Source organism: Vanessa cardui, chromosome 7 (assembly GCF_905220365.1).
Source record: "Vanessa cardui chromosome 7, ilVanCard2.1, whole genome shotgun sequence".
NCBI lineage: Eukaryota > Metazoa > Arthropoda > Insecta > Lepidoptera > Nymphalidae > Vanessa > Vanessa cardui.
In genome coordinates, this window is record NC_061129.1 from 7,321,595 (window position 1) to 7,338,015 (window position 16,421).

A 16,421-nucleotide genomic window follows, 5' to 3' on the forward strand; every position below is an offset into this window, starting at 1 on the left:
TTCTTATCAAAAACAACAATCTCTCAAAATATTAGTTTTGATTATAATAATTTAGTAAGGTATTTTATTTGCGCATATTACTTAACTACATTACAATATCATCATAGCCATCAAAACCAGGCAAACACCACTGAATTTTTATATTCTTAATTTGTGCTTATAATTCGTCTCGAACTCGGTGAAAGAAAACAACGTGAGTAAACCTGCATGTATATAATTTCAAAGAAAAGCTGTCATTTGTGGATCCAACAAGCCGTATTGGATCAGCCTGGTTGAATATACTCAAAACCTTCTACTCATAGGGAAAGGAGAGCTTAGCACAGTAGTGGGAAATTTATAGGCGGTTACTGGAATTTACATTATAAATTAGGTCTCCTGAAACTTCTAAACAATTTTTGAGAGTTTATTTGTAAAAATAAAATTATTTTAAAATTGTCTTAATTTATTTGAGAACCACCTTTAATCTATACAATTCTGTTATATGGTTGACGTTCGTAACTCGACATGACGTTTGAACTTTGAAGTTTGAATAACAGCATTTGGGCATTCGCATTGTCTTGTTTTGACAGTTTTGGTATGAAGCGTTTTAATAAACAACTCAAATATATGTAATATCCATTCCATAACTATTCTAAATAAAAGTAAAAAAATCTTCGGAACGTTCTTTTTTGAACGAATTTATAACCCTATTGATAGAAGTTATAATAACATTGTAAATGATGAAACTAGTTGACCAAGTTGTGAGGAGTTTTAAGGTGGCAAAGGTGTTTCGAGAAAATACAGACAAAATAAACAGTATAGATTTCTCACCGACTGGTGAAACTCTAATATCCTGCAGTGAAGATGACCAAATTGTTATTTATGACTGTGAAAAAGGAACACAAATGATAACTGTTAACAGCAAAAAGTATGGCGTTGATCTTATACATTTCACACACGCTAAAAATACGGCCATCCACAGTTCGACGAAAGTGGATGATACAATAAGATATTTGTCACTCCATGATAACAAATATATCAGATACTTTCCTGGACACACCAAGAAAGTAGTTACTTTATGCTTATCACCAGTGGAGGACACATTTTTATCTGGGTCTCTAGATAAAACTTTACGTTTATGGGATTTGCGTTCTCCAAATTGTCAAGGTTTGATGCACTTGTCAGGAAGACCTGTAGCTGCATATGATCCAGAAGGCCTTATATTTGCAGCAGGTGTAAACTCAGAAAGCATCAAATTATATGACTTAAGATCATTTGACAAAGGTCCATTTGTAACATTTAAATTAAATCAAGAGAAAGAATGTGATTGGACCGGGCTAAAGTTTTCTAGAGATGGTAAAACAATGCTTATAAGTACAAATGGTTCAATAATCAGATTAGTTGATGCTTACCATGGTACACCATTACAAACATTTACTGGTCATCTTAACAACAAAGGTATTCCTATTGAGGCATCATTCAGTCCAGACTCACAATATATATTCAGTGGCTCAACAGATGGAAGAGTACATGTTTGGAATGCAGACACCGGTTATAAAGTTTGTGTGTTAAATGGCGACCATCCAGCTCCTATTCAGTGTGTTCAGTTCAATCCAAAATATATGTTACTAGCATCAGCATGTACAAATATGGCCTTTTGGCTCCCAACAATAGATGATGTTTAATAAATAACTAAATAAAGACAATGCTAATCTAGGTAGACATCAAACTTTTGTATTACTTGAATGTAAAGTTCACAATACTTACAAAGATTATAAACTTATTAAGGCCATTCTTTAATGGTTTTTCCAAAATCCAATAAACAATACTTTGGAGAAAACTAGTTTATATTATTTTATGTCTTCTCCAGTTTATTTTTTAATTAGGTAATAGGTATGTAAATTTAATCAATACATTTTATATGATATGAACTATTACAAACTAATAACATCAAGACTTTGATATTTAAAGAACATAAATACAACAGAGTATAATTAAAGAAATGCTATTTAAGGTATTTACCCACCAGACTGCCCTTTTTGTAAACCAATATGTGTAGCGGTGACAATGTAGAAGTAAAATCTAAGATAGAGAAATGCAAGAACCAACCTATGTCTCGACTATTCTTTTCATTAAATTCATATCTTCATTCATTGACTATGAAAGTAACTGATGCCGTAATTTTATAAAATGATTATATTTCAATTTAAATAAAGAATAGTTATAAATTGTTTGTTTTATTTTATAACAAAATTATTCTGATCTCAAGTCGGGATAACATTTCCTGTCCCTGAAGTAATATAAATTATTTTCCTACGGTAATTAGAGAAAAAAGTGGTTAAAAATTCATTGAGATATCTGTTAAACAAGTGTCGGATATTTCATACTAAAGCTACAGTTGCGAATACACACGTGCGGTTAGTGATCTTAGCACTAGCAATTATTTAATAATCGATTATTGTCGTAATCGGTCAACGTTATTCGTCTCCATACCATTTTCTTTTTTCATTTAGTTGGACAATGGACACAATAATTCTCGTGTGAATGCGACAAATTCAAAATTGTTTATTGGAATGTGCCTCCATACAAATACAGAAATTAACATAATAATAATAATAAAAAAAGTGTTTTAATACTTTTGATACCATGCAAAAAATTGGCTTCTTTTATTTTCTTAAATATTTATTTAGAATATAATATACACGCGAAAGTTGAGTAAGTGTATTTTTCGTCAGATCATCGGAACATATTGAAAACAACTCTTAAGAAATTTGTTCCCAACTTGTGATCTTTTTTCGTAATCTCTCGTTCGTACAAGTCTTATTCTAAAAAGTTTTCGCTTGCCAGTCCGATTAAGTTGTAAAATTATAAAACTATATTAATAGAAACAAAAAAATTTGGACAAAATCGAATGATCAGTTGTCAATACAGAAAATTATTTTATATTGATTACTGGTGTGATGGCAGTGATGAATAATCATTCGCTATCTACGAGTACTATTCAACTTAATGTTATCTGTTGTTATAACACCTATGACTTTTATCACATTTTGTTCAAATTTTATTAAAATTCGCTCTTAGTGCAGGAATTTCAAAGTGTAATGGATTTGACGTGTTTTAAAATTTAATTTTGGATAATATGTATCAGATTACAAGATGAGTATTCTTAGGAAGCTTATTTATTAAAAAACTATATAGTCACTGAAAAAAATTCAAAAATTTTAATCAAAATGGAAAGTGGGAATGTTTCTGTTTCCAATGAATCTAAGGATGCCTTTAGTTATATAAATGAACGTCCAGTAGACGACATATCTTTAGAATTTTTTTATAAACCGCATACCATAACCTTATTAGCAGTGTCAATTGCTGCAGTCATATATACAGCGTTTGTCAGGTAAGAATATTTATCATTAGTTTTAAAATATTTTCATAGCAATGGTAATTGAGTGCTCGGCTCAGATTTAGATTAGAAAGCCACGAATTTCTGTTTCAAATGTTTACTGTCCGAAAGATTATATTTATTTAAGTATTTCCACAAAATATTAGGTTTCGGAAACACATAGTTTGATCGTAATTCATAATTAAAAATACAATAATTTACTAACTATTTTGACGTTTTTATGGGTAACAAGGTTAGAAATCCACGAATTCCTGTTTCAAATGTTTACTATTCGAAAAATTATATTTATTTAAGTATTTCCACAAAATATTAGGATTCGGAATCACGTAGTTTGATCGAAATTAGTAATTAAAAATAGAATAATTTACTAACAATTTTGACGTTTTTATGGGTGACAATCGGATATGTATATAAATAAAAATGTATACTTATAACACTCTTTTATTTTAATGGTATGTAGATCATCCAAATTAGTGACAGAACCGAATTAGTCAACCCCGACACTGCATGATACTAGTATGCCCTACCCCTAGAGTGTATATAAAAGTCCGGAGGCGCGGAGGGAGAGCAGCCCCCGCCCGCCGTAACAGAATGCAGGCACCATGCGAGCCGAAGCGGCTGAGGCTGGTCGCCGCAGGCGACCAAAAAGCCGAAGCTGCGTAGGCGAGTATGAAGTGGCTGCAGACTGTTACGCAAGGGCGAAGGGGCTGCACTTCCCGCAGCGCTGGAGACGTTCGAAAGCCAGATTTCTAATTTTTTAAGTACTATAGTTCAAATGGCTCTATATTTTTCATACATTTTTAGGTTAGAAATCCAAGATTTAAAAAAAATCATGTCTCAAAAACTATGTGTTTCCGAGGGGGGGGAGTGGTACAGGGGGGTTCTACACCATACCCCCCTTCCCCCCCAACCTCCCAAAATACGAATTTCGTGGCTTTCTAATCTAAATCCCTTCCGAGTGCTCCTACAAACTCAAATAATTATCTAATTTGTAAAAAATAAATACTAAGATAAATTAAATATTCAATGAAATAACTTAATATTCCAACATTTCTATTCAACACATTGTTTTGACTATGATTTAAAATTATATATACGTTTTATTTAACATATTTTTAAAATTAACCTGGTAATTAGCATATAATAATGTAATAATATTTTGTAATATTGTTATTTGTTCTTATAAAATATACTGATGTGAACATGACAAATGTACAGATTATATCATTAATTTTATTTTTTTAAATCTTTATACCTATCTTACCAGTCTACTAAATTATGAAATATTTTTAGGGATGAAACAAGGATTCAAGATAACATTTGGTCAGGAATATGTTGTGTGATTTTCTTTTTTTTAATAGTATCCGTACTTACATTTCCTAATGGACCATTCACTAGACCACATCCAGCAGTATGGAGAATTGTATTTGGCATGTCAGTACTGTACTTACTTGCCTTGCTGTTCTTATTATTTCAAAGCTATTCTACTGTATATGAAATAATGTATTGGATAGATCCAAATTTACGAAATTTTCATATCGACATGGACAAGGTGAGTGATTTGCATTTTCTTTCATTATTACTTGTATTTGTACTGATAAATTTTTTTTTTATAGATCAATGTTGTAGATTATTAACTGAGATTTAACCAATACTCTGGCAATTCAATTTTAGATGTTACTTTACTCCTCCTGGATGAATTAGACTGTTAAATTTTTGTCATCTTTAAATAAAAGTATTAATTTTATAAATTATGTTTCATGCTTGTTTCAGGAATATGCTGTTAACTGCTCTGATTTAACTCTATCCCGTGTGTGGTCTCATGTTGATGTTTTTGCTTGGGGTCATTTTTTGGGATGGACCTTTAAAGCTATACTTTTTAGACATACAGGATTATTATGGGCTATATCCATTATGTGGGAAATAACAGAAATAGCATTTGCGCATCTACTTCCAAATTTCTTAGAATGTTGGTGGGATTCTGTTATACTGGATGTCTTAATTTGTAATGGCTTTGGCATATGGTGCGGTCTAAAAATTTGTAAGGCATTAGAAATGAGAGAATATAAGTGGGTCAGCATAAGGTAAATAAACTTCAGTTTCTAAATTTAGAAGTTGAGAAATACATTAGCATTTTATAATATTGTTTATAGAGCTTATATAAAGAAAAAATATTGTTCTTTATTTATAACTTTAAATTAATAAATGTAAAGTATTAGAATTGTTGGATAGGGATGTATCATTCTTGGTAGTAAAGGACAATATTGTCATAAAGCTGTGTATGTCAGAATAAGCAAGGTGGAAAATATTCTAAAAATATTCTCAGTAGTAATAGAGGAGACTTAAGCCCAATAATGGGAAATTTATAAGCTATTATGGTAAAGAATAGTATTATACTATTATATTGTCTTAAATATAAAGAAGATTTTTTAACTTTTAAGGGATATATCATCTACAACAGGCAAGATAAAAAGAGCCATCCTTCAATTCACTCCAGTTTATTGGACTCCTGTAAGATGGTTGGATCCAACATGCACATATATGAGATTCTTTGCACTCAGTCAGTTGGTTGTGTTTTGGCAGATTTCAGAATTAAATACTTTCTTTTTAAAACACATATTTGAAATGCCGCCATCACATCCATTGGTTATAGCAAGACTATGTTTGATTGGAGTAATAGTTGCCCCGTCGGTAAGGTTAGTATTTCAAACACTAAGCCATGAAATACAATTATATAATTTTAATGTCAATTAAAAATTGTTAAAATAATCTTTAACATTGGGCTTACTGCTTACAAAATTTGCTTGATGTTGACTAGTTAGACTAGTTATAGTCAACCTATATGATATAATTATGGATGTATGAATTTGAAACTAAAGTGTTGGAAGGCGGAAACATTAAATTTAAAGTAACGTTTTTATTTTATGAGATATAAATATTCTGGACAAAAGACCTTAAGCATTCTTCTTAAATATATAATAACAGTATTATAAGTATCACTTTAATGGCCTATCAACAATCTAAACAAAGTCAACCATGCAGGAACTATTAATACATTTTTGTGTAACAAATATAAGTTTTTGGATGTTATTCTTCCATCACTTTATTAACTTATGAAGTCACAAATCAAAGAAAAGCAAAGACTGGAAATGTTAGTTCCCTATTTTCAACTCCTACAAAGATCCATAGCAATGGTTCCTTTCTCGTGCAAAAGAGACCTCGACATGACTGTCTTCTTTTTACAACGATTCTGTTTTAAAAAGAAGAATGTTCTGGAATATTATCTTTCTATTTTTAAAAAAAATATCCATAACTCTATCGCCCGCTAGCGATACAGTAAATTCTTTGAGGCGCCTGTCTTGTCACCCTAGTGTCGTCTTCAATCTCAGTCGGTTTATAACTTTGTTTTTATTATTGGGACATAGACTTATTAAATTAAAGCGGTTTCTCATTATATAAATTGCTTTTTACATTAAGAGAGATAGTGGTTTGATAAAAAACTTAGAATAAACTCATAAAAGACTATTAGTCTTTACGATAAGATGTGCGCACGAATAGTTTGACTCCCAACTGATTAAATATATAATATTTGTTTATATCTCTTCCCCTCAGACTGCGAAAGTGATTAGACGTGTACACTCTTAAAAATATTTTTTAAATAAAATAGTAACAAGTAAATAAGTTTAAAGTACCAGGCGCACATAAAACAAAAGTGCCTCTAAGCAAGTGCATTAATTACGTGTACTCGTTTCAAACTGCGACCACTAAAACTTAGGACTTAATACGTTGTGGAAATATGCCGAGACATGCAAGATCGCCCTCTAGCAGTAACTTACTCCACACGCAATCGGATACAGATGTTACAAATATACCTCCAAACACATCGACAACGGCTTTTGTTTCCCAAAGAAACAAAAGGCAGCGGCAATCGAGTGATGAAGAACTAATTTCTTTTAAAGATGAGATTCGTATGATGCTTGATGAATGGAAAGAAACCCAAAACACTTTACTAAATAAACTTATGTCGGAAATTTCGGAAATAAAGAAACAGAACAATCAGATTAAGCTCTCAAATGAAGAAATCGAAAAATCACTAGATTTCCTAAACGCACAATATGAAGACATGAAAACTAAGGTCGAAGGTCTCCAGTCTGAACGCAAACAATTTTTTTCCCAAATAGCTTCACTTGAGGAGAAAATAGAAGATATGCAAAAAACCTCAAAGCTGACTGCTATAGAAATAAGAAATGTGCCTATTCCTACAAAAACTGAAACAAAAAGTGATTTATGCAATATCGTGAAAAACACATGTAAAGTGCTAAATGTAAATGTTGAACAAATGACTATCAAAGATGTCTATCGCATAAATGGGAAATCAAGCAAGGGTACAATCATTGCTGAGTTCACTACAGTCGTATTGAAAAAAGATGTGATACAAGCAGCAAAAAATTACAATAGGCAACACCCTAATCAACGCCTTAACTCAAACATCATAGGATTGAGTGGACCAACTACACCTATCTTTATTTCTGAAGCGCTTACAAACAAGGGACGAAGATTATTTTTTCTTGCTAGAGACTTTGCCAAGATACAAGATTTTAATTACTGCTGGATCAACAATGGAAGAGTGTATCTTCGCAAAACATCGGATTCACCACATATTGAAATTAAGACGGAGACACAATTGAGTAATCTTAAAAACCAAAAATGACTATATCTAGTAAGTAGTTTAAATCACTGTTTATTTTTATTAAGATCAAAAATAATGGTTGTTAAGGAGGTTTATTTAAGGATTTTTATATTGATTTATTATTTCCAAATATCAAATAAGAAATATATAAGTAACGTTTCCAACATTTACTGTAAAATAATGTGTCAATACACTTGGGTTTCACTATCTTTAATCAAAAGTAAAAATAATTGCCGTCCACGTAAAGTCATTAAAAACATTATAATAAATTCGATTCTTTAAGCAAAGCTAACTTATTAAATAACATTGAAAAAATAAATGCAGGTACATCCTTTTTAAGCTGCCCCGAGGCTTGCAAAACACTTCTAAATTCTAACAAAATAAAAACCAACGATTGCCTAAAAATTTTGACACAAAATATTAGAAGTATCACCAAAAATATCTCAGAATTTGAAGTTTTCCTGGCTCGTATAGATATTCCGTGTGACTTATATATTATAACCGAAACTTGGAATTCTAAAACTATAAATTTTCCATGCTTATTAAATTACAGCACTCACTACACTAAAAATAATTACAACCAAAACGATGGTGTCGTAGCCTACATAAGACATGGTTTAAGCTGTTCTGTCGAGGAAATAATGTTATCTGACGCTACTTGCTTAGTTATCAAAATACAGAAGGACGCTATTGTTATAGGGATTTACAGATCACCTTCACATAAAAAACTTGAAAATTTTATAGCTTCACTGGACAGATTATTAACTACCTACAGACAATATAGTAATATAATATTAACGGGTGACATTAATATTGATATTAAGCTAAATAATGAAGATGCAAGCGCCACAGACTATCTAAATATGCTAGCAGTTCATGGTTTATTACCAGGTCACACTTTCCCGACTCGAGCTAAAAATTGTCTTGATCATGTTATGATTAAATCAAAAAACCCAGCCTTCACAAATGTTTTCGAAGCCCCTGTTACAGATCATTCTCCCGTTCTGACGTGTATTCCCTTAAAACAAGATCCCATCAAATTATCTGTTAGAACTTATAAAAGAGTAAATTATGATGGAATAATTATTGATCTCAAATCTCAAAATTATACTGAAATTTTAAACTCCCGAGATTCATATTGGGCTGCGGATCAACTTGTTAAAATTTTAAGTACTTCTATTTTAAATAATACGCTAAATCTTATAACACCTAGGAAAATATACTGCATAAAACCATGGATCACACCTGGTTTAGTTCGTTGTATCAAAAATCGTGATCGAATGCACTTAAGGTGTAAAAATGACCCAAATAATATAATACTTAATATAACATATAATAAATATAAAAATTACTGTAATGATTTACTAAAACGATTAAAGCGAAATTATGAAAAGAATGAACTGCATAAATATTCTAAAAATCCAAAAAAGACGTGGGAAATTATTGATAAGGTCTTAAACAAAAGTAAAGGTAAAACAAACTCGACAGATTTACTAAAAATAGAAAGTACACCTCAAAAATCTGTAGACACAGTAAATAAATATTTCACTAGTGTGGCCGTAAATTTAGCAAATAAAATTCCAAAATATAACAACACGATTTCCTACCAATATGAAGACACAATAACACCAGCTAGTTCTATGGTAATGCTTGGAACATCTGAGTCGGAAGTTGAATCTATTTTAATGAATTTAAAGTCTGATAGTGCTGTAGGGTGGGACGGAATCTCTACCAAAGTATTAAAAATGGCCAAAGCTATTCTTATTCCTGCTATAACGCACATCGCCAATTTATGCATCGAAACTGGAACTTTTCCCAATGTGTTTAAAACATCAATTATTCACCCCATTTTTAAATCAGGTAATAAGGATTGTGTTAATAATTATCGTCCGATTTCGGTGTTACCTGCTTTATCAAAAATTATAGAAAAGATAATGAATAAGCGTCTTTTATCTTATTTAGACAAAATAAATTTCTTCTCAAAAAATCAATACGGTTTCAGACCTGGCAGATCAACAGCCCAAGCAGTATCTAACCTCACTGACTACGTAGCTACTAATATTGACACCAAAAACAAATGTATTGGAGTATTTTTAGATTTGTCAAAAGCTTTTGACACGGTCTCTATATCAATATTGATAAATAAGATGGAGGAAATTGGCATAAGGGGTACAACACTTGATTTATTTGTTGACTATTTACGAAACCGATCTCAACGAGTCACTATAAACGGTTACACAAGTAAGGATACTCCGATAACGCATGGTGTTCCACAGGGCAGTATTTTAGGTCCAACCTTGTTTTTAATATATATCAATAATCTATGCAAATTAAAGCTTCAAAACTGCAAAATTTTCACTTTTGCTGACGACACTGCACTGATATTTAACGGAAATTCTTGGGAAGATGCTAAATCAAAAGCCGAATCGGGACTTCAAACAATGGCAAACTGGCTTAATCAAAATTTACTTACACTTAATATTAGCAAGACAAAATTTATTTTATTTACAAATACCGAACGTGCACTTCCGAATGAGCAAGTATTAAAAATCCGCATTCATTCTTGTCAAAATATTAAAATAAACACTTGTGGTTGTAGCTTTATAGATCGTGTAAAAACTTTAAAGTATTTAGGTGTTGTATTAGATGAAAAATTATCATGGTCCCCTCAAATAAACCAGTTGTCAGACAAAACGCGTAGACTTATTTATATTTTCAAAACTTTACGACATATAGCTGATTTTAGTCTTATAAAAACAATCTACTTTGCATTGGTGGAGTCAATTTTGTCTTACTGTATTACATCTTGGGGTGGAGCCAAAAAAACACACCTCATAAAACTAGAAAGGGCACAGCGAGCGTTATTAAAAGTTATGACATTCAAATCTTATATGCACCCAACAGTCGCCCTCTACTCCGAATGTGATGTACTAACAGTAAGACAACTATTTATTAAAAATACAATAATGTCCCAGCATCAAAAAATAGTATATAATCCTGCAACATTACTCACTCGGCGAAAATACAACGCTTGTCCTATAATTCCATACAAAACCGACTATATAAAAAAATTCCAGTGCTATCTCGGTCCTATGCTTTATAATAAAATAAATAAATTGTTAAATTTTTATCCACTCAATAGAACCAAATGTAAAGACACACTATTATCCTGGTTAAAAACACAAAATTATGAGGAATTGGAAAAACTGTTTGTTACTCTAAAATAAATAATACTATAAACATATAAAAAATCAAAATTTTCAAATCTTTTGTAAACCTTTTATTACAGTATTAATATTTTATTTTCTTCTATTTGTTAAGCTAAGTTAAAAAAAAAAAAACATATTTTTTTCATATTTACGTTTACAATTCAAATTAAAGTATTACATTTTATTCTTATGTTTAGTTCATAGTTTTTGTGGTCTAACCTATCAAATTGTAAGTTTGAAGGTAGAAATAGAAATGTCGCTGATGTTGTTTTTGTATAGAGTTTTAACTTTTACCCTCATTCACTAATTACTTTTGTAGTTTATTTTTAGAAATAATATATAATAGTGACATCGGAAGAGTCTAGCGTTTAAGATACAGGCTCGGCCTAGTTTAAACGCTAGTGTTTACTAACCTCAATGTCAACATAAAATCATGTAAAATTAGGTATTATAGGTTAAGACTAATGTACATTTCTTGGAGTCAATAAAGATTATTATTATTATTATTATTATTATTATCTCATTGGGCTAACATTACTTTTTCTCCCATTCGAAATTGAGACGTTATATTTATATACAGCTTGTATTGTAATGATAACATTCATCTTTTGATTCCAGGCAGTATTATACGTACGTTACGGACCCGAGATGCAAGCGAGTTGGGACGCAGTGCTGGGTCTATGGAGCTATAATGGTCACTGAATCGATGTTGTGCATAAAGAATGGCAAGGAACTGTTTGGCCAAGCACAAATGTGGAATGTGTTCATATGGCTCATCATACAAATTCTAGTCTCGATAGGTTGCGTGTATGGAGTTGTGCTTTATCATCAATATTTTGAGGTAAACACAATATTGTTTAATAATGACTTTGCTTTTTAAGCTATAGTAGTATTAAAGACTTGCTGCCGTTGTATAATATACATGTGTGCTCGGGACTCGCGTATTCGCCGCTCAATTTTTTATGGTAGTGATAGGCGGACTGCCTATTGGGCCCCTGATGATAAGTGGTCACAATCGCCCATAAAAGTTGGCGCTGTAAAAAATATTAACCATTCCACACATCGTCGACGCGCCACCAACTTCAGTAACTAAGATCTTATGTCCCTTGTACATGTAGTTAAGCTGGCTTACTCAACCAGTGTTGGGCACCAATTAATCAATTGTCAATTATCTTGTTAATTGACTAAAAAATTAATTGCAATTAAATCAATTGCAATTAAATTAATCGCAATTGAACTTTTAATTGCACCTTGCAATTAAATTAATTTGATTAACGTATGTCAATTGCAACTTACAATTAAAATAATTGCAATTAACTTTTTTAGTTGTTTTATAAAACAATTAAAACTAACAATTAACTTTATACATCAAAATGTAATTAGTAAATTTTTAGGAAAATTAAGCTATAAGTATTAGACTTCAGACGAATAAAAATGTGGTCAAAGACTCTAAGTTTTAAGCTTATTTTTTCTAAATGTCTCTTTCCACAGAAAAAAAAGTGTTTATTTTTATATTATATAATATAAAGTTGCATTAATAAATATTTCTTCAGCGTAGGTATAAAACAAAAACATTTCAAGTCGTCGTTTTCGCTCAAGTCTTTATATTTTACAGCAGTATTTTTAATTGTTATTTTTAATTAAAATTAACAAAACAATTAAAAATTAATTAATTGTTAATTGTTACTAATACAGTTAACAATTAAATAATTGTTAGTTGTGATTTTCCACAATTACAATTGATTAATTGTTAACTGTAGTAGTAACAATTAACAATTAATTAATTGTTAATCTTTAATTTTAATTGCAATTAAAATTTGCCCAACACTGTACTCAACCTACCAATCGTATCAGAACAGTATTGAGCTGTTAAGTATATTGCTATTTGCTAGTAGAATATCTAATGGAATGAACCCGTACTACTCAGATGGGTTTATACAATGCCTTCTGCCACCAAGTAATACAGTTGATAAGTTCCACCTGTAGTCAGACCGTTTGTCTTAATCATTCGGTTTATTGAATGTAATATAATGTATACTGAACTTATTATAATAATGATCTTTTGGAACAAAACCAACAGGAATGACCAGAGGACCAGAGGTACCCAGATGGTTTCTTTGAAATGTTTTGGGAAGTGGGTTGGGGCATATCGTCGGGATACTGCTTACTTAACTAATAAAAATATTTCTTTTCAGCCAAATAGGGAAGCTACGGTAGATAGTCCTAAGAAAGAAGAGTAGAAGCTCGACGAGTCTTACAGGTAAAACAAACATTGTTTTCAATTTAGGTTTAGTTTGGTGCTTTATTAAAACTAATTAACTTTGTTTCCACAAAAGCAAAACGTTTAACGAAAATTTTCTATGGTGCTTTAAATATCTCATAAACCTAAATTGTTCAAGTTATTTATATAAAGTTAGGTACCCGTATTTTGGTTTTTTCGTAAAAATAAATAAACTATCCGTTTTAGCTTCTTCTTAACCTTGATTGTTGCTTAGGGCATTATTAATTAGAAGAAACGACTTCCAATATTACAATATGTAAATGAATTAATAAAATTAACTATAATTAAGTGAAACAACCTTTTCATAGTAACTTCGTAAAATACTGAAAATGGTTTTTGTGTGTAATTACCTCCATTGATGCCCAAATTAGCTTTGATATAGATTTCAGTATATAACGAGGTACATTACATTTTAACGACAAATAATTCTAAAGAAATATAGACGGGTGTTGCATCTTACAATATGCAAATTTGTAGCTGTCCAGAGTTATCTTCAACCGGACAAAAAGATACGTAACAAGAAAAATAATACAAAAACAAACTTACGAAGTTTTAATTCTGAAACAATACTCTGATAATTAAATTATATTCATATAGATTATTATCTCTTCCTATTGTGTGATGTGATCAAGATGGTGTTTTTTTTTGTTTCAGATGTTCATCTTAAGACAAGCATAATTAGCTCATACAGAATGACATTTTACTAAAGCTATTTATTTTTATTAAATTATTAAGCAACACCAAATACTATTTGATAGCTTGAAACTAGTTACCTCGTGCGTTTTATGTGGACTTTGTAGGTTAAATAAGAAAAAGTGATGTATTGCTCATTCATGCTGTGTTGTACGTTAATATTTGAGTATATAGAGTCGTAGTTAATTGAATCTTCCACATGATATTAAAATAATTAACGAGTGTTATGTAGATATTTTTATCGGAAGTAGAATATTTTCCCTGGCTTCGGTTGTGTGTATTGTATTAAAAGTTACTATTACTGTTATGTAATAGAATAAAAAAAGTTTTCTGTGAAACGTTCAATATTTTAATTTTGATAATATACTTATCAATGTCGTATTTATCATATTAAATATATGATTGAAATATATATATTTCGCAAGTAGAGATGAGAGCTTTGTTTTTCTCAGTCAAGAATTGTGGTCCATCCGAGAGCATGGTTCTAAAACATTTTTAGCTTTCCTTTATAATCACTTGACCTGCGTCTGAAACACTGTTTGCATTTTGTTAATTACAGTGCATTAATCACCCAAAAGCAATCAATTATTTAGGTTGTTTTCGTACGTACATGACTACATACCATTGTTATTTCAAAATAATTTAAAGCGCTTTGTTTTATGAGAAAATTACATGGTGACATTACCTTATAAAAATTGCCACTTTAATCAACTCCCTCTTATGTATGTATTCACAAAATACAAGAAAATAATACAAGTAAGGTAAGGCCCAATCTATCTTAATCAACCAACATTCTTAACCAACCCGACGAAAACAAAAAACACTGGAATAAATCCGATGAAATATTAATATTGTCTACTAGAAGTTTATCCACTGTATAAAATAAATTAACACGTTACTTGGAGGTACCTCGTCTGGGAAGGTCCCAAGAAAATATCATAGATTCTACGGCCAAAGAGTAAAGCTTAGTATTTTTGTGTTCTGATTTTGAAGGTAATTTAGCCAGTGTACTACATAAACAGGGGACGTCACATCTTAGTTTCCACGGTTGTTGGCGCATTTTTGTTTTGAGAAATGATAAAAATTTCTTACAGTACAAATGAACAGCCAAGGTTTGTACCAATTTTTATGGGCACTAGCGACCACTTACAATCATAGTCACCACAGTATATCGGCGAACCCATGACATGAAAAAGTAGTTACATACATTCCTTGTGTAAGACTGAATAGACGGAAACTCCTTATTTGAAGTCAATTTCCATTTTTTTTTATTTTTTACGAGAAAGGGAAAACGATTACAATGTTAACTAAACCGTGTTAAATATATGCCTACTTATTGTACTTAAATTATTATATAATTTGGGTATTGGTTATATTTAAATATTGACAAACACAAAATTGAGCGTTTGCGATCTTTGAAGCTATAAGGTGATATGATGTTTTCCACAAGAAAACCGAAAACAACCGGGAAAATTTAAATTTTGTTGTGATTAGAATGTTTGCTATAAATGTATGATTAGACTAGATAAAGTTCTTCAATTATGATATCGTTTTATTTAACCCCAAATTTGTATTGCTTACCCAGTTCTTCTAGATATTATTTACAATTTGATTCTCTGATCAACGGGTAAGATGGAAGGAGAGCGTGGGATAAACAAGTGAAACCAAATTCAACCATTAATGTTATAAAGGAGTTTGTGGCGGTGGCATATTTACATGGTTGTTACTTTGTACGTAACCCTTGTCTATGGAATAAGTTTGAGAAAACTGTGGTACTAAGACATGTTAAAGTAAATCTAGGGTAACAAACATATGTATATTCTCCTTTATTAATTAATCTTTAATAAACATTTTCAATTGTAATAACATTGGCACAAGCATATATCTACACTAATTACAATGATATCTAGGCAGCGCGATTAAGAGACAGCAAAATTTAACATACATTTTCTAAATTTTAATAAGGATATTATAGTACGTTAGATTAAAAAAAATGTTGCTTATTGCTATTATAACTATATACAGTATTTATATATATTGTCGTCTGAGGTTTAAAGACTCCACCTTGATAAAGTGGCCTGATACAAGACCACGGATCTGGTAATATTAAAATCCCAGATCGGGCCGATAAAAAGTTGTTTCGTTTTTTCTGTCGGAAGAGTTCTCATC

At 30.9% G+C, this 16,421-nt stretch overlaps 2 protein-coding genes across 2 annotated transcripts; both read left to right on the plus strand.

Annotated features, from left to right (window-relative positions):
- Positions 1-515: 515 nt before the first annotated feature.
- Positions 516-2,125, plus strand: LOC124531247 (WD repeat-containing protein 82). The gene has a single exon (XM_047105745.1). The coding sequence runs from the start codon at positions 717-719 to the stop codon at positions 1,662-1,664; it is 948 nt and encodes a 315-aa protein (XP_046961701.1). The 5' UTR covers positions 516-716; the 3' UTR covers positions 1,665-2,125.
- Positions 2,126-2,990: 865 nt separating this feature from the next.
- Positions 2,991-14,940, plus strand: LOC124531314 (phosphatidylserine synthase). The gene is made up of 7 exons (XM_047105831.1): positions 2,991-3,373; positions 4,673-4,931; positions 5,153-5,463; positions 5,821-6,075; positions 11,897-12,119; positions 13,474-13,538; positions 14,214-14,940. The coding sequence occupies exons 1-6, from the start codon at positions 3,210-3,212 to the stop codon at positions 13,516-13,518; spliced, it is 1,257 nt and encodes a 418-aa protein (XP_046961787.1). The 5' UTR covers positions 2,991-3,209; the 3' UTR covers positions 13,519-13,538; positions 14,214-14,940.
- The last annotated feature ends 1,481 nt before the right edge of the window (positions 14,941-16,421 follow it).